Below are 15000 nucleotides of genomic sequence, written 5' to 3'. Positions count from 1 at the left end.
CAATTCTCAAATGAATTAAATCTCAATAATTATAGATCTATATATAATATATATATATATATATATATATATATATATATATATATATATATATATAAATGTGGATGAAATAAATCGTCACAAAACATTTTTATCTTCCTTGGAATTTTTTTTCGTTTCTTTTCGTTTTTTCTTTTTTCTTTTTTCTTCCCCCTCCCCTTTTTTTCTTTAAACAGAGAAACTTTTTTCATATCTTTATTATCTTTTAGTTTTATTTATTTATTTATTTTATTTTTTTATTTTTTTTTTCTGTTTTTTTTTTTTTTTTTTATTATTTTACTCTACCTATTCAATATCCATTGATTCGTTGTAGTAGTTGGTACAGGTGGATATTGCACAGGTGCAACCTGAGGTGGTAGATATTGGTCCAACTCGTTGCTTTCGACCTCGCACTCTTGTAAACTCAATGGTAGATTCAATCCAAATGTCCCAAGGCCATTCAATTGACTCTCCTCAACTGGTAAACCATCTCCAACTTCGATATATCGAAAATCAACCCCTGATGATTGTGGTGATTCGACCGACGTCGTACTGTTCACCAATTCTTGATGATAAAACGTATTGTTTTGTTGATGTTGATTACCCTATCAGAACAAAATCCACACGCGATACGGTTTTTTTTCTTTCTCTGTTTCTATTTTTTTTTTTTTCTTTCTTCCTTCCTTCCTTCCTTCCTTTTTTTCTTTCGAACGAACGAACGAACGATTCAAATAATAACTAACAAAGCTAAAGGGTGTAACGTGAAAATTTTGATATGTAGTATTAAAGGATCAAATAAAATCGTACGAAATTTTTAATCGAAATTTATATATTAAAAATTTAGGCTTTATGGTTAAGAGGGAAAAAATAAAGAGGGCAACAAAAAAAAAATGTAATAATAATTTTTCATAAATTTATAAATTACCTGATTGACATAATGTTGACCCCTAGGCGTTGTAGGTGGTGTTGGTAATGACAATCCTTGATTGGGGGTCGTCGATGGCGAAGAAGAATTTGCACCGCTCTGAGGTGAATTTGGTCCTTGTACACCTCTAGGGCTCATGTCCTCTTGTTTTAAGGACTTTGACACGCTAAATATCAAATTACTTTGACTTCTTGACGGTGAACTGTCACGACCCGACGGTCCATTTGGTTTTCGCCGTCTTGGCTGATATTTGTAATCCGGATGTTCACGTTTGTGTATCACGCGAAGGCGATCGGCTTCTTCGATAAATGGCTTTTTATCGTTATCGGAAAGTCGCCTAAAGAAAAGAAAAAAAAAAAACAAAAATAAAAATAAAAAAAAAAAATATATATATATATAGTACGTTTAAATTGTTCAAATTATATTACATCATATTATATCATTATTCTTACAAATTATATTTAAATCGTTTGTTGTAAAATTTTCATATATTTCTTAGATATACGATCTCTGTTATAATTTTTTAATCTATTTTATATATATATATATATATTTTTTATTTATTATTATAATTTAATGACAAGTTGATTTTTGTCTCGATAAAAACTTGAATCATCAAAGTTACACTTTCAACAGTTCCACTCTTTATATTTTATAATAAAGTTGTCAAAATAATAAAAAACTATTATATATTATAATTTAATAATAAATTAACTTTTTCTTTTAATCCAATCAATTTATTATTAAAAAAAAAAAAACATATATATATATATACATTAGAATATTTATATTATATATTATTTTAATTAATTATCCTACGAGGATTAAAATTTTGTTCGAACAAAAACGTAACGACGAGGACAACAAAGAAAAAAGACAAAAAATAGAATTCCTCTTCTAGAAAAAAAAAAACAAACAAACAAACAAACAAACCAACACTTTCATTCGTTCTCGATAATACCAAAAAGAAAGAAAAAAAGAAAGAAAGAGGAGAAAAGAAGGGGTAGCGGAGTGGGGGAGGGAAGAAAGTAAAGAAAAATTGTTTCGTAAATTAAAAGAAGAAAAAAAAAAAAGAAAAAAAAGAAAAAAAAGGAGAAAGAAAAAGAAAGTGAAAAAAAAAAGATCTATTAGCTCGCTCTTAATTTAGTCCTCGAATAATATCAAGAACGGATAACATTAAATATCAACATACATATTGAAACTTATTCAAGGAGCAACGTTCAAGCGTAAAAGGGCGTTCGGTTTTATAGCTGTCGTCGGATTAACGTGATTCACGTATGACGCATGCACCGCATATTCTCTCAAAAGACGGTTCGGTTGAGAGCCGTGAAGATCGTTTCAGTGGCGGGGGAGGGAGAGAGAGAGAGAGGGTGGTGGTGGTGGTGGTGGTGGTGGTGGTGGTGGATCAAGGGAGTGCAAGGATAAGGAGATGGAGGAGGAGTTCGTCGAAGGTGACGAAGGGACGAAGAGGGACAGAGGAGAGGTCGTCTTGTAAAGGAGTCTCGAAACGTTTCTATCAGCATCCGATTCTCTCTTCTTTTCGAGGAAGAGTGAAGAGAAGGTGCGACTTGCGAGATTGCGTCTGGTTAGTGTTCCTGGACTCTGGGCGTTAAATCTCGAGAAGTCTAAGCTCGTAAAGAAACGCGCGAAAGCCATAACCATGGTGTCTATATATGTATATATATATATATATGTCTGTATGTGTGGTATGTATGTATATGTTTCTATGTGTATACTCGAAAATAAGAGAAAGAATGAGAAGGAGAGAGAGAGAGAGAGAAAGGTTTTGTGTTTACGTTCCCACTGGGCTCTCCTTAAAGACCCCTAAAGAACGATAAGGTTTTCCGGTATAATATGGCGTCACGAAAGTGTTCTTAAAAATCTCTTTTTCCTTCTTCTTTTCCATTATTTTTTTTTTTTTTGCCCCCTTTCCTTTTCCTTTTCCCTTTTCTTTCTTTCTCTTTTTCTTTTTTTCTTCTTCGTTCGACCTATCCATATATTTCTCTTTTCTTTTCTTGTTTCTTTTTTCCTCTCTCTCTCTCTCTCTCTCTCTCTCTCTCTCTCTCTCTCTCTTTCTCTTTCTCTTTTTACATATATATATATTTGGCTTTTTATTTATTTTCTTTTTTTCTTTTATATATATATATATATATTTTTTGTTTGTTTGTTTGTTTATTTGTTTATTCGTTTGTTCTCTTTTCATTCATTTATTTATCTCTTCGCAATATATCATATCACGCGTAATTTCATTTAAAAAGATTCACGATCTATCGATCATCTTAGGATCACTTTTAAGATCGCAAAAATGTACGAACACCCTTTTTTTTTTTTTTCGACGTACATATGGTAAATTAAAATCATTGAAAAGTTTTCATTTATCATTCTCCTTATCAAAAACTCTTTTCTAATATTCGTTTCTAATTCGATCCCTACGATCTGACGATCGCATTTCTATTTTTTTTTTTTTTTTTTTTTTCTTCTAAAGAAGGAATGACGATTGATTCATGAACTTAGGTACGAATTATTTAACGAAACAATTCGTTCCTATATTAACAATTATTATTAATTATTAACAATTATTTCCTAATTATTAACAATTATTTTACGTTTACTCGTAGTTTATCCGTCGGAAAATTAATTTTCGTTCTCTTCGCTGTTGAAATTCTTTTAATGATATCTCATTTTTAAACGTTCGTACGATCGTATTACATTACATTTTTTAAATGTAATAATTAAATGAAAAAAGAATAAAAGAAAATATTTGTCTCTCCTTCATACGATATTTAATTCTCATGATTGTTACTCTAATGAATTCTAAGAAGATCAAATCTCGCTTTAATTAGTCTCCTCTCTCTCTCTCTCTCTCCCTCTCTCGTTCTCTCTCTCTCTCTCGTTCTCTCTCTCGTTCTGTCAAGATAAAATAAGAAGATGAAAATCAGACGGGAGTAATAGTTTCTTCGAATGATAAGAGATAAGAATTAGAAACTAAACCAAGACGTTGCTTAGATTCTTATCGATCTTATCAATCTAACTCATCTATTGTACAAACATAACTTCTTTCTCTCTCTCTCTCTCTCTCTCTCTCTCTCTCTCTGTCTCTCTTCCTTCCACGAAGTACCAATATACATTACTTCGTGTATATCTGTCTCTTAGAAATTTAAATCCCACAGTCTTGCAGAGCTCTTGACCAGCTCGAATGTATGTACGTATGTGCATTAAATGCAACGTTTTGCATCCTCGAGTTTAACGGATATATGTTTTGTCATGTGTCTTTAACAGTAGAGAGAGAGAGAGAGAGAGAGAGAGACAGAGAGAAAGAGAGTGAAAGAGAGAGAGAAAGAGAAAGAAATAGAGATAGATAGATAGAGTGTGACAGAAAGAAAGACAGAGAGAGAGAGAGAGAGAGAGAGAGAGAGAGAGAGAGAGAGAAGGAGAGAGTAGCATCTGGTCAATGGACTCTGTCTCAGTTTGACGTTTTTTCTATTTCTTTTGCTTTTTCTTTCTCACTCTCTCTCTCTCTCTCTCTTTTTTTCTTTTCTTTTTCTTTTCCTGTTCTTCGGCCTACCAACCAACCAACCAACCAACACGATAGCTTCTCCTCATCGCAGCCTCTTTTTCAAACGCCAGATGCAACCCAGGATCAACCAATTAGGTTTACTACACTCTTCTTAACACTCTTCTTATCATTTAATAGTATCGTCACTTTCTATCAAAATTCAATTCTATTTTCACGTTACATTTAATACAATTTAACTCTAAATCATTTAAATCCTGTATGATCTTGTAGAGATTGTTTAAAAAAAAGAAAAAAAAGATTTATTCATTCATTCATTCGATTTTATTCATTTTGTTTACTGTTCCTTTCTCTTTCTTTGTTTCTTTGTCTATTCTTTCTTTCTTTTTTCTTTTTTTTTATCCAATCCTTCTTTAAAATCCTTTTTTCGTTGTATAAAAGTTTCTCTCTGTTCTTCTTCATAATGAAACAATTATTGAAATATAATATAATGATTAAAAAAAAAAATATATATATATATATATGTATATAAGAAATTGAATTTATAAATAAATAAATAAAAAAAACAAAAAAAACCACACACACGCACAACAAGAATATCTATATATGTATGTGCATATTTTTTTATTCGTCATACGAAAATTTCTCTATCTCTCTCTCTCTCTCTCTCTTTAAGAAAAAAAAAAAAAAAAAAAAAAAAAAAAAAAGAAACGAAAAATTATTATGAAACATTTACGAAGGATGAATACTAGAAAGGAAAAAATTGATAAAACAATAACAATTCGAATTAATCGACGCGATTAGATCAACTTGATCGATCATATGTTATCTCTCTTTCTTTCTTTCTTTCTTTCTTTCTTTCTTTCTTCCTCTTTTTTTTTCCCTTCGCGAACGTACTCACTTCTTCAAGTTATTCTAAGATAAAGTCAAATACATCCTCATCCACATACACATTACCTACACATACACACACACACACACATATATATGTATATGCATTTCTAGGATATCCAGGTGTAGGTATATTGGTGCCAGAAATAAATCTCTTCCATAGCCGTAAAAATTTTCGTTGAAGAACGATTCGTCGCGTCGTCCGTTTGTAAGGTATATCACCATTGAAGATATTAGAAGGCATGTTTGCCGACAAAAAGAAAACAGATATCACAGTTCATCCTTGGCGCGTGCTGGCAGCTGCTGGCCGGTTCCTGCTTGAGATAAAGGCCCACCATCAAGACTATCTATCTCATAACAACAATACCTTCCTTGTCCCTGTCAGGTGAATTTTTCCGAACCTGCCGTTTTCTTTCCTTTTCTTTTTCTCTCTTCTTTCTTTCTTTCTTTCCTTTTTTTCCTTTTTTCCCCCCTTTTTCTCCATCTCTTTTCTTCCTTACTTTTTCTTTCTTCGTTTTTTTTTCTCTCGTTTCGCCTCTTTTCCCCTCTCTTCCATCTCCTTTCTTTCTCTTTCTTCTTATTTTTCTTTTCTTTTCTTTTCTTTTTCTCTTACCCTTCTTTCTCTCCTCCTCCTTCCCCTCCATCCATTTTTTCGTCCTTATAAATTCGTGCTAATTGAAGGTAAAATCGTATGATAAATTTTTTTCGACGAGCCCCATCTATCACGTCGAAAATCATGATCTAATAGGTAATTTCAGTTTTGTTTATTTCTTTTCTTTTTTATATTTTTTTTTCTTTTTTTTTTTTTTTTACTCTTTATGAGAAATCAAAAAGATAAGTAAAGTACGTATATGATGAATCGTATTCCATCATATGAAATATTATATGTTAGAATCGAGACAGAGATATTATATTATTCCTTCTAATTCATCTTCGTGAGATTTTTTTGTTTTTTTTTTTTTTCTAGATTTTAAAATGAGAACATACGAATACAGCAGACATACAAAAACGAGGAACGCGTATTGAAATAATTTGCGAGATTTTTTTTTTCTTTTTTTTTTTTTTTATTTTTATTTTTTCTTTTTTTTTTCTTTTTTTCTCATAAATTTCTTTAAATAAATACGATTTAAAATTATCGTGATAATGAAATTTTTCCATTCTTCATTTGGAAAATTCAAATCTACGAAAAATCTACGAATACCGTAATAGCCATTATTTAATATTAAAATAATATCGAAGACATTTTCAACGAAAGAACAAACTTTTCAAACGAACACGATCTCGATTGAACAATTAGAGATAAACATTTGACCCCATTAGAGATAAACATTTGTCCCAAACATTAGGGACTTTTGACCGGTCCGATGATACGTATATTTTTAAATCGTCTTAGTCATTGACAGTAAAAGTTCACTGACAGTATTCTCAAAATAATTCACATTCCAAAGTAAATTGTGTTAATTGACATTAGGCCCATTTCAAAGGTGTTAAATAATTACTTTTTAAGAGTTAAAAAAAAAAAAAAAAAAAAGAAAAAGAAAGAAAAAAAAGAACTATTTGATAATCTCCATCCTCTCCGCTCCCTCCCCTCTCTCACTCTCTCTAATTTCATCAAAATTTTTTCAATTATCATTGAATTTACATTGAAGATAAGATAATCGAAAATTGATATTATATATATATATATATATATATATATATAAATATATATTAAAACGATTCCCCATAGATAATTCTTCCGCATTTATTCGTTCCACTTTCGAGACAAGTGAGACGAAGGTTTCATTGGGAAATCGATCGGCTATCGGATCGACTATCGGCTATCGGATCGGATCGGATCGGATCGGATCGAATTGCGATCGAAGTCGGTATATAATAAAATGATTCGCGATGGGGGGCCTTGTCGGCGGGTCCTCTGATGATCTCTTGTGAGGGCTCGCTGGGGGCCCCTCGTTAGTCCCAACCAGGAAATGAAATCGTCTTCGAGTCATCCCTTCTCCTCTCTCCTCTTTGGATTTTATTTTTAGTTAAATACGCGTACGCCTAAGTCCGACCGTATCTCTTTCTACTTTCACAATTTGAAATAACGAAACGGAAGAAAAGAATTTCTATTGGTCTTTATAAAGTAAAAAAAAAAAAAAAAAAAGAAAAAAAGAAAAAAAGAAAAAAAGAAAAAAAAAAAAGAAGAAAGAAAGGAATTATACTTCATGACGATATCATACGATAAATGATAATAAAATATTATGTAATAATAATAACAATAAATTATATAATAATAAATATTATATATAAATCCTATCGGCTGTAACGTTTAAAATATAATATATCGATTCGATTTAATCGAATGATATTTTTTTATCTTATAATTTTATTATAAAGAAAGAAGATACATTAATTTGATTTTATGATTTTTGTTGAAGTCCTTTCCACTCTCTCCTTTTCTTTTTCTTTTTTCTTTTTTCTTTCTTTCCCTTTTCTCTCTACTCCATCATTATTTTTCTCTCTTTTCTTTTTCTTTTTCTTTTTCTTTTCTTTTCCTTTACATTTTTATCTTTCTCTTTTCTCTTTCCTTCGTCTTTTTTCTTTTACTTTTTTTCTTATTCTCTTGTTTCATTTTTTCCAAAACTTACAAACCTACTCCAAATGTTTCAACTTTATTTTATGGATCCCGCATTCGTTTAAGTTGATACTTCGAACGATTTAATTTTATTTTCTTTTTCTTTTTTTATTTTCTGACGTGTTCGAAGTTTTTCAAGGATCTAGATCACACTGAGTATCGGTTAAATGTTGAATACATTCGTCACTCATGAGTCCAATGCGCGATACACATTATTTCTTTCGAGCAACAGGGGGAGGGGGAGGGGGGGAGGGACACACACTTGTAACATACCACGTGTAGGTTTTGGCGCCACGTGGTAAGAACGTGTCTTTAATATTATATATATATATATATATATATATATATATATATGCATTTTTGTTCGTAAAAAAAAAAAAATAAAAAAAATAAAAAAAAATGAAAAATTGATACAAGTAACGTCTCTTCTAACGAATCTAATGAATTTTTTTTTTTCTCTTTTTTGTATTAATCAATTTTTCTATGATAATTTTCAATATTAATATATTATACGACTTGTTTGAAAAAATACGACGAATTTGTCTTTTAAAGATTGTTGATGATAATCAAAAATAAAATAATATATATATATATATATATTTTTTTTTTCTACGAAGTAAAACGCTCTTGGTTCGCGCTTAAAAGATCATGAAAGACGATTCTCGTCTTTCTACATGGCCGGGTGCTCGCAGCTTGCCAAGTTCGCATCTGTGAGAATCGTTCTTATCTGATTGAGAATGGAAAGGCAGCCGATTGAAGACACGTGGTGCCGATTAATTTTATCGGGACGGTGCCTTTCCGACTAACCGCGAAACGGAAATTCTTTAACAGACACAAATACGATTTGAATAATAAGAAAACGAAATCGAATCTGTTATCTTGAAATGTTTCGTAAAAAAAAAAAAAAGAAAAGGAGAGAAAAAAAATGTTCTCCCTTTCATTTATATATACGAACGTAATAACGTATGATAAGCGTGTTATTTTCAAATATCGAAAACATATATATAATATATAATAATATTTCATATATTGATTAAATATATAATTAAATTTTATATATATATATATATATATATGTACATGTTTACATATATTTATTTTCTATTATCTAACATTATCAAAGATCACTATTTTATCATCATTACATATATATATATATATATTTTTTTTTTTTTATTATTATAGGATTGCAAAATATTACAGGAATATTTTACATTGAAAAACAAATGTGTCACTTAAAATATTATAAATATATATATATATATATATAAAATTACTATTCATTTATATATAGACATATGTATATCAATCAATCAATCTTTTTATTATAGATATATTTTTAAATGATAATTCATAATTCTCTTGTAATAAAAATTAAAAAAAAATTATTATCTTCTTTCTCCTTTTGTTTGTTACAATTTCTCTATAAATATTTTCATTACAACAAAGTAACGTATGTATTTGAAGGTATCAAACTCACCGCCATAATTTTCCCAATGTTTTCGACAGTTCGGCATTATGAAGTTGTGGATGTTGATCGGCCAATCTCCGCCTGGCAGCCTGTGCCCACACCATAAAAGCATTCATTGGTCTCTTCACGTGTGCCGCCCTTTTGTCGCCGGAGCCCCTGCAATTAGTAGACATTATCTTCATTGGAAGCGATTTTTTTTCACCTATCCTTCAAATAATTCCTTTCGTCCAAATTTTCATAGTTTTAAGATGACGATAAAAAGAAGAAGAAGAAGAAGAAGAAGAAAAAAAAGAAAAAAATAAATATCAAAAATATCATTATCGACTCTCGTTAAAAGTAGGAAATAGTGAAACTGAACAAAACAAAAAGAAAGAAAAGAAAAAAAGAAGAAGAAAAAGAAAATAAAATTGATTGCGTTAGGTCAGATAATCCGCTGACTTGACAGAAGTAAATAAAACGTTGGGCAACGTTTAAAGATAAAAATTTTTACCTAAACTCTTTTCCCTCGTCTCATCCCACCCCTTCCCTCCCCCGTCCCAATTCCTAACCCTATTCCCATTCCCTTTTTCTAATCACACCTCCAACCCTCGCCACATTCAATAATACCACCAATACTATTATCATCGTCATCATCATTACCACCACCATCATCATCAGCAACCCTTCTCGTTTCTATTCGATCTACCGAGTGAGCTTTATTTCTAAGGCTGGCCTTAAAATAACACTGCCGATGTTAAAACGTGTGACGGCTTTCGAATGGGACGTATATCCCTTTCTTTCCAAGAAGATGACTTCATAAAACTTTAACCCAGGGTCCTGAACGAGAACGTGACGGACGTGATTGCTGCCACCTCTCTCTCTCTCTCTCTCTCTCTCTCTCTCTCTCTCTCTCTCTCTTTCTCTCGCTCCCTCTTTCGTATTTTCTTTCTTTGATTAATCGAACTTCATCTTGATCATACTCGTTTCAATTTCTTTTTATTCTTTTTCTGATCTTTTTCTCTCTCATTTTTTATCATTTCTTTTTATTTTTCTTTGTTTTTCTTTTCTTTTTTTTTTTTTTTTTTTTTTTTTGTATATACTGTATATCGTAATATCGTACAATGATCAAATTAGAGAAGTGAAGATATGTATTTTTTTTAGATATATATATATATATTACATAGGTGAATGTAGATATATATATATATATATATATATATATTATATATAAATATATAAATTATATGTGATATAAAAATATAATATATGAATATTTATTATACTATATGTATAATATATAAATTAATATAATAATAAGTGTGAAGATACAAGTAATAAAACATTGTTAAAGCAATATATATATATATATATTTATATACATATATATATTTATAAAATGTAATATAATACTAATTTTTTATTGTATCCGATGACACTTCATATATGTATATAATAATAATTTATTATTTTTTGTGACAAATTTATTGAAATAATACTATATAATAATTTTTATATAAGAATTTTATCACTTCTATCTTCAATTGTATAATATTAATCACAATTTTAATATAATTATATATATATATATATATACATATATAAATATATCTTATATATAAACAAACGAATGAACGTTTGAAATGACAGATTGATCGTAAAAAAAAAAAAAAGCAGAGAGAGAGAGAGAGAGAGAGAGAGAGAAAAGAAACGAGAAAAAAAGGGCAGGAAAAAAGGATAGAGAAAAATAATTTTTTTAAATTGATCGATCGATCACAACGACAAACGGGCCGATAAAAATCGACATGAACTTTCGAGATATTCGAATAGAGTCTCGTATATTTTCGGGCTCTTTGAAATAAGAGGGGCGTTAAATCCGTGTGTAAACCGAAAGAGCCGTTTGTAATTAGCGTGGGCTCACTAACAAGGCGGTTTTCACGGCGATGGTTCGTCGCAAACGCTGAGCTTGGACAGGAGTGTGTGTGTGTGTGCGCGCGCGCGCGCGCGCTCGTTCATGGTTTACCTAGATACGCAAAAAAAAATTTTTAAAGTCTTTTACACCTCGTTTACATCGACTTACGACTTACGTTACTACTACTACTACTACTACTACTACTACTACTACTACTACTACTAATGTTTTGCTAGTACAACCTACTCAACCTAAAACGTTTGTAACATGACTACATTTCTAACACGCCTTTTTCTTTTTTTTTTTTTTTCTTTTCTTTCGTTTTTTTTCTCTTTTTCTTGTTCCTTTTTTCTTCGTTAGTACAAAAATCGTTTTGGGAAAGTCGTTTTACGAAACTCCTCTCGTAAATGTAAAAAGGAATCTTTTTTCTTTTTCTTTCCTTTCGTTTCCTTTCTTTTTTTTTTTTTTTTTTTTTTTTTCTTTCATCTCGAACGAGATCTATCGAACGTAACTTTCGATCGAAAGATATATCGATAAGTGATATTACAAAAAAAAAAAAAAAAAAAAAAGAAAAATATATATGTATATATATATATACTCTCGAAATAATTTCAACTTTCTAATATGGTGGTGTTGGGGGTGGTAAGGGAAACTTTTGTCTCTTTAATTTCCTTTCTTCTTTTCTTTTTAAATCGATACTATTAATCCGATTAGAAAAAAGAAAAAATAATAATAATAATAACAATAATAATAATAAGTAAACGAATTTAATCGGATCTTATCAATTTGAGATGAAAAAAAAAGAAAGAAAGAAAAGAAAAAAATGATTAATCTACGTGATCGACAAATATCGATAAGGTTCATTTAAAAAGAAATTAAACGATCGAAAACGGTGAAATAATTTCGATTTGTTTGTTGTAAACAGATAAAGAAATCTTGTATTTATTTTTTTTTTCTTTTTTTTTTTTTTTTAATATCAATATTATCAATACGATCAAATAATGGATACAGATTTAATCTATAATAGGGATATAATGTAAAATCGAACAAACGTATTCGATAGCTTCAGGATAAAAATGTGTTTCATTAAAGGTAAACTTTCAGGAGTTAATGTAAATATGGATAGAGAAGGAAAAAAAAAGAGTGAGTGAGAGAGAGAGAGAGAGAGAGAAAGAGAGAGTGAGAGACAGTGAGAGAGTGAGAGAGAGAGAGAGAGAAAGAGAGAAAGAGATAGAGGGAGAGATACATAAATTCTCATAGAGAACTCTCATGGGAATTAAAAAACAGTCGATTTTATCGGACCCCCGTATCAGTAGAAATAAACACGGTACCCTTTACTACACATCCAGAGATAACTCTCATATAATTGAGAGTTAGCGATAAGCCGGCTGGCATGTAGAACCGACGCCGCACGAGAATATGAATATATCCAACTCTCTTGCATTTGTACAATCGTTTTCAGATACGGCATTATAACGATTTTTAATATATAATATTTTCAAAACCATTTAATCTTCTTAATGAGTGACGATCAGGGAGGAGCGGGCAAAAATAAAGAAAGAAAGAAAGAAAGAAAGAAAGAAAAAAATACTCTTAACGATCAACAATTTTTCTTACGGGAATTGAACTGAGTACTGATGGGGGGGGGCGGGGGGCAGAGGTTTGGTAGAGAGAGAGAGAGAGAGAGAAGTGGACAATCTCGAAATTTTTTGTACAAAATTTGATTAGTTAGAAATTTTCTTAATCCCATCCCTCCTCCCTGTGTAATGTTTGATAGTTGTTAGAGAAAAAAAATAAAAAAAAAGAAAAACAAAAACAAAAAGTAGAAAAGATAAAAAGTATCCTCAGGCAAAGCAATAGAGTCGTATAATATGTATGTATAAAAACGAAAAAGAAAAAAAAAAAAAAAAAACAAAAACAAAACAAAAAAACAAAAAAAAAAAGAAGGAAAAAACGTTCCATTCAAGGTTCTAATCTCGCATTACCGACGAGAGAGGCAATTATAAGACACCAGATCACCGTGTGCACTCCTTTAGTTGCGTCATTTTTCTCGAACTTAAAGGCCATCGACGATTATATCGAACGAAGTTGTTAGAACACAGCATCCGACGGGATGCTGCAACCTCTTTGATCGTAAAATCTTAATACATGTACATATATATATATATATATATTTCTGTCTCTGTTACTCAATGAAAAAAAAAAAGAAAAAGAAATATATATATATATATATATGTATATATTTAAGTATATACGTGCTTGTAGAGATTTTATTTTTAATTAATTGAAAAAGAGAAGAGAGAAAAAAAAACAAAAAAAAAAAAAAGAAAACAAAAAAAAGAAAGAGAAAAAATGGAATTAAAAAAGAATTTTCTACCAATTGAAATTATTTTTCTTAAAATAATTCTTCTTTCTTTTGTCATCCTTATGTCAATTTTTAAAAATACATATGTTATGCCATTTGATGCAAGAAGGAAACCACCTTAAAGGAATACAGTTAAGAGAATGAAAATTTTAAAAGGAATAAGTATTATAAGACATTGCGATCGGGTATTAATTAGCTAATTTACGTTAATTGGCAAGCGAGGACATTTTTCCTCGCTTAAGTCGTTTCCCAGGCCGTGGAAACGGGTGCGTCATAATTGAGTTAGCGTCACGTATTTTTAAAACCTCTCCCCCCCTTAGCCCCTTTGCTCAACCCTTTCCCCACCCCCCCCATATATCCTATTCCCCAGCCCGTCCCCCACTTCATCGCCATATTCCTATATCTATCGTCGTCTTTCTTCGCGTTTTCTTATATTTTTTTTCTCTCTTCTTTTTTTCCCCCTTCCTTCTCTTTTCTTTCCTTTCCTTTCCTTTCTTTCTTTCTTTTTCTTCGTCTTTTTTCTGTTTTCTTTTTTCTTTTTTCTTTTTTCTTTTTTCTTTGCAAACATTTCTTCATTTCAACAAAATTTTTTTCACATTCCTATAGAATGAATCTTTTTAACTTATAAATGATTCATGAAATATAATATAATATTTTTCCTTTTTTTTCTTTTTTGTTTTTTTTTTTTTGTTTTTTTTTTTTTTTTTTTGAAATGATCTTTCTTCGATTATTATCGTTTTTGAATTATTGAATTTAACGAATGGAAAAAAAAAAACAGAAAGAGAAAGAGAGAATAGAAAAATTTTTTTGTTTTCAATGAAATAATATTGATTAGAAATTGTTTTCAATTATTTGATTAGAAAAATTGAAAAATTATTTTACTATTAATAAAATAATAATCATTATTCTTTATACATATATATGCATATATATTTGTGTGTGTGTGTATAATTTTATTATTTTTTTGTTTTTCATAATTATCATAATTAATATCATAGTGAATCACGTCGAGAAGACGATAAGAAATATTTCAAACGTAGATTGTCCCGATGGTTTTAACTTTGTTTACAATCATTCAAAAGGAAAAAAAGAAAAGACGCAGAGTATAAATAAAAGAAAAAAAAAAAAAAAGAAAAAAAAGAAAAACGAAAAAAAAAAACAAAAAGAAAAAAAAAGATGTATTTTATTACGACGTAAAACGAAAGATCGTTCTTCGTTCTACGCTAATTTCGATTATCTCTTCTAAAGAAAAATTAGGAAAGATTAGAGTTCGGTTTTATTGTGAAAAAATATAAAAACTTATGCAAATAA

The 15000-nt window shown here is 29.9% G+C and overlaps 2 protein-coding genes across 3 annotated transcripts in view; one reads left to right on the top strand and one right to left on the bottom strand.

Annotated features, from left to right (window-relative positions):
- The window catches only part of LOC124953200, a 101373-nt gene that overhangs the window by 80708 nt on the left and 5665 nt on the right, over positions 1-15000 (top strand). The window lies entirely within an intron of this gene.
- Positions 1-15000, bottom strand: part of LOC124953199 (transcription factor Sox-10-like) — an 18549-nt gene that overhangs the window by 535 nt on the left and 3014 nt on the right. Inside the window, exons 3-5 of one of the 2 annotated variants that reach the window (XM_047504229.1) lie at positions 9446-9574; positions 944-1280; positions 325-623 (exon numbers count right to left, since the gene is read on the bottom strand). In XM_047504229.1, coding sequence (XP_047360185.1) covers positions 325-623; positions 944-1280; positions 9446-9574 — 765 coding nt within the window. Of the gene's footprint in view, positions 1-324; positions 624-943; positions 1281-9445; positions 9593-15000 lie in introns of both variants that reach the window. The other variant, XM_047504228.1, reaches the window with a different exon arrangement.

The sequence above is a fragment of the Vespa velutina genome, chromosome 11 (genome assembly GCF_912470025.1).
Source record: "Vespa velutina chromosome 11, iVesVel2.1, whole genome shotgun sequence".
In the NCBI taxonomy this organism is placed as follows: domain Eukaryota; kingdom Metazoa; phylum Arthropoda; class Insecta; order Hymenoptera; family Vespidae; genus Vespa; species Vespa velutina.
The sequence above is the reverse complement of the archived record's forward strand: the minus strand, read 5'-3'. Positions and strand labels throughout refer to the sequence as shown.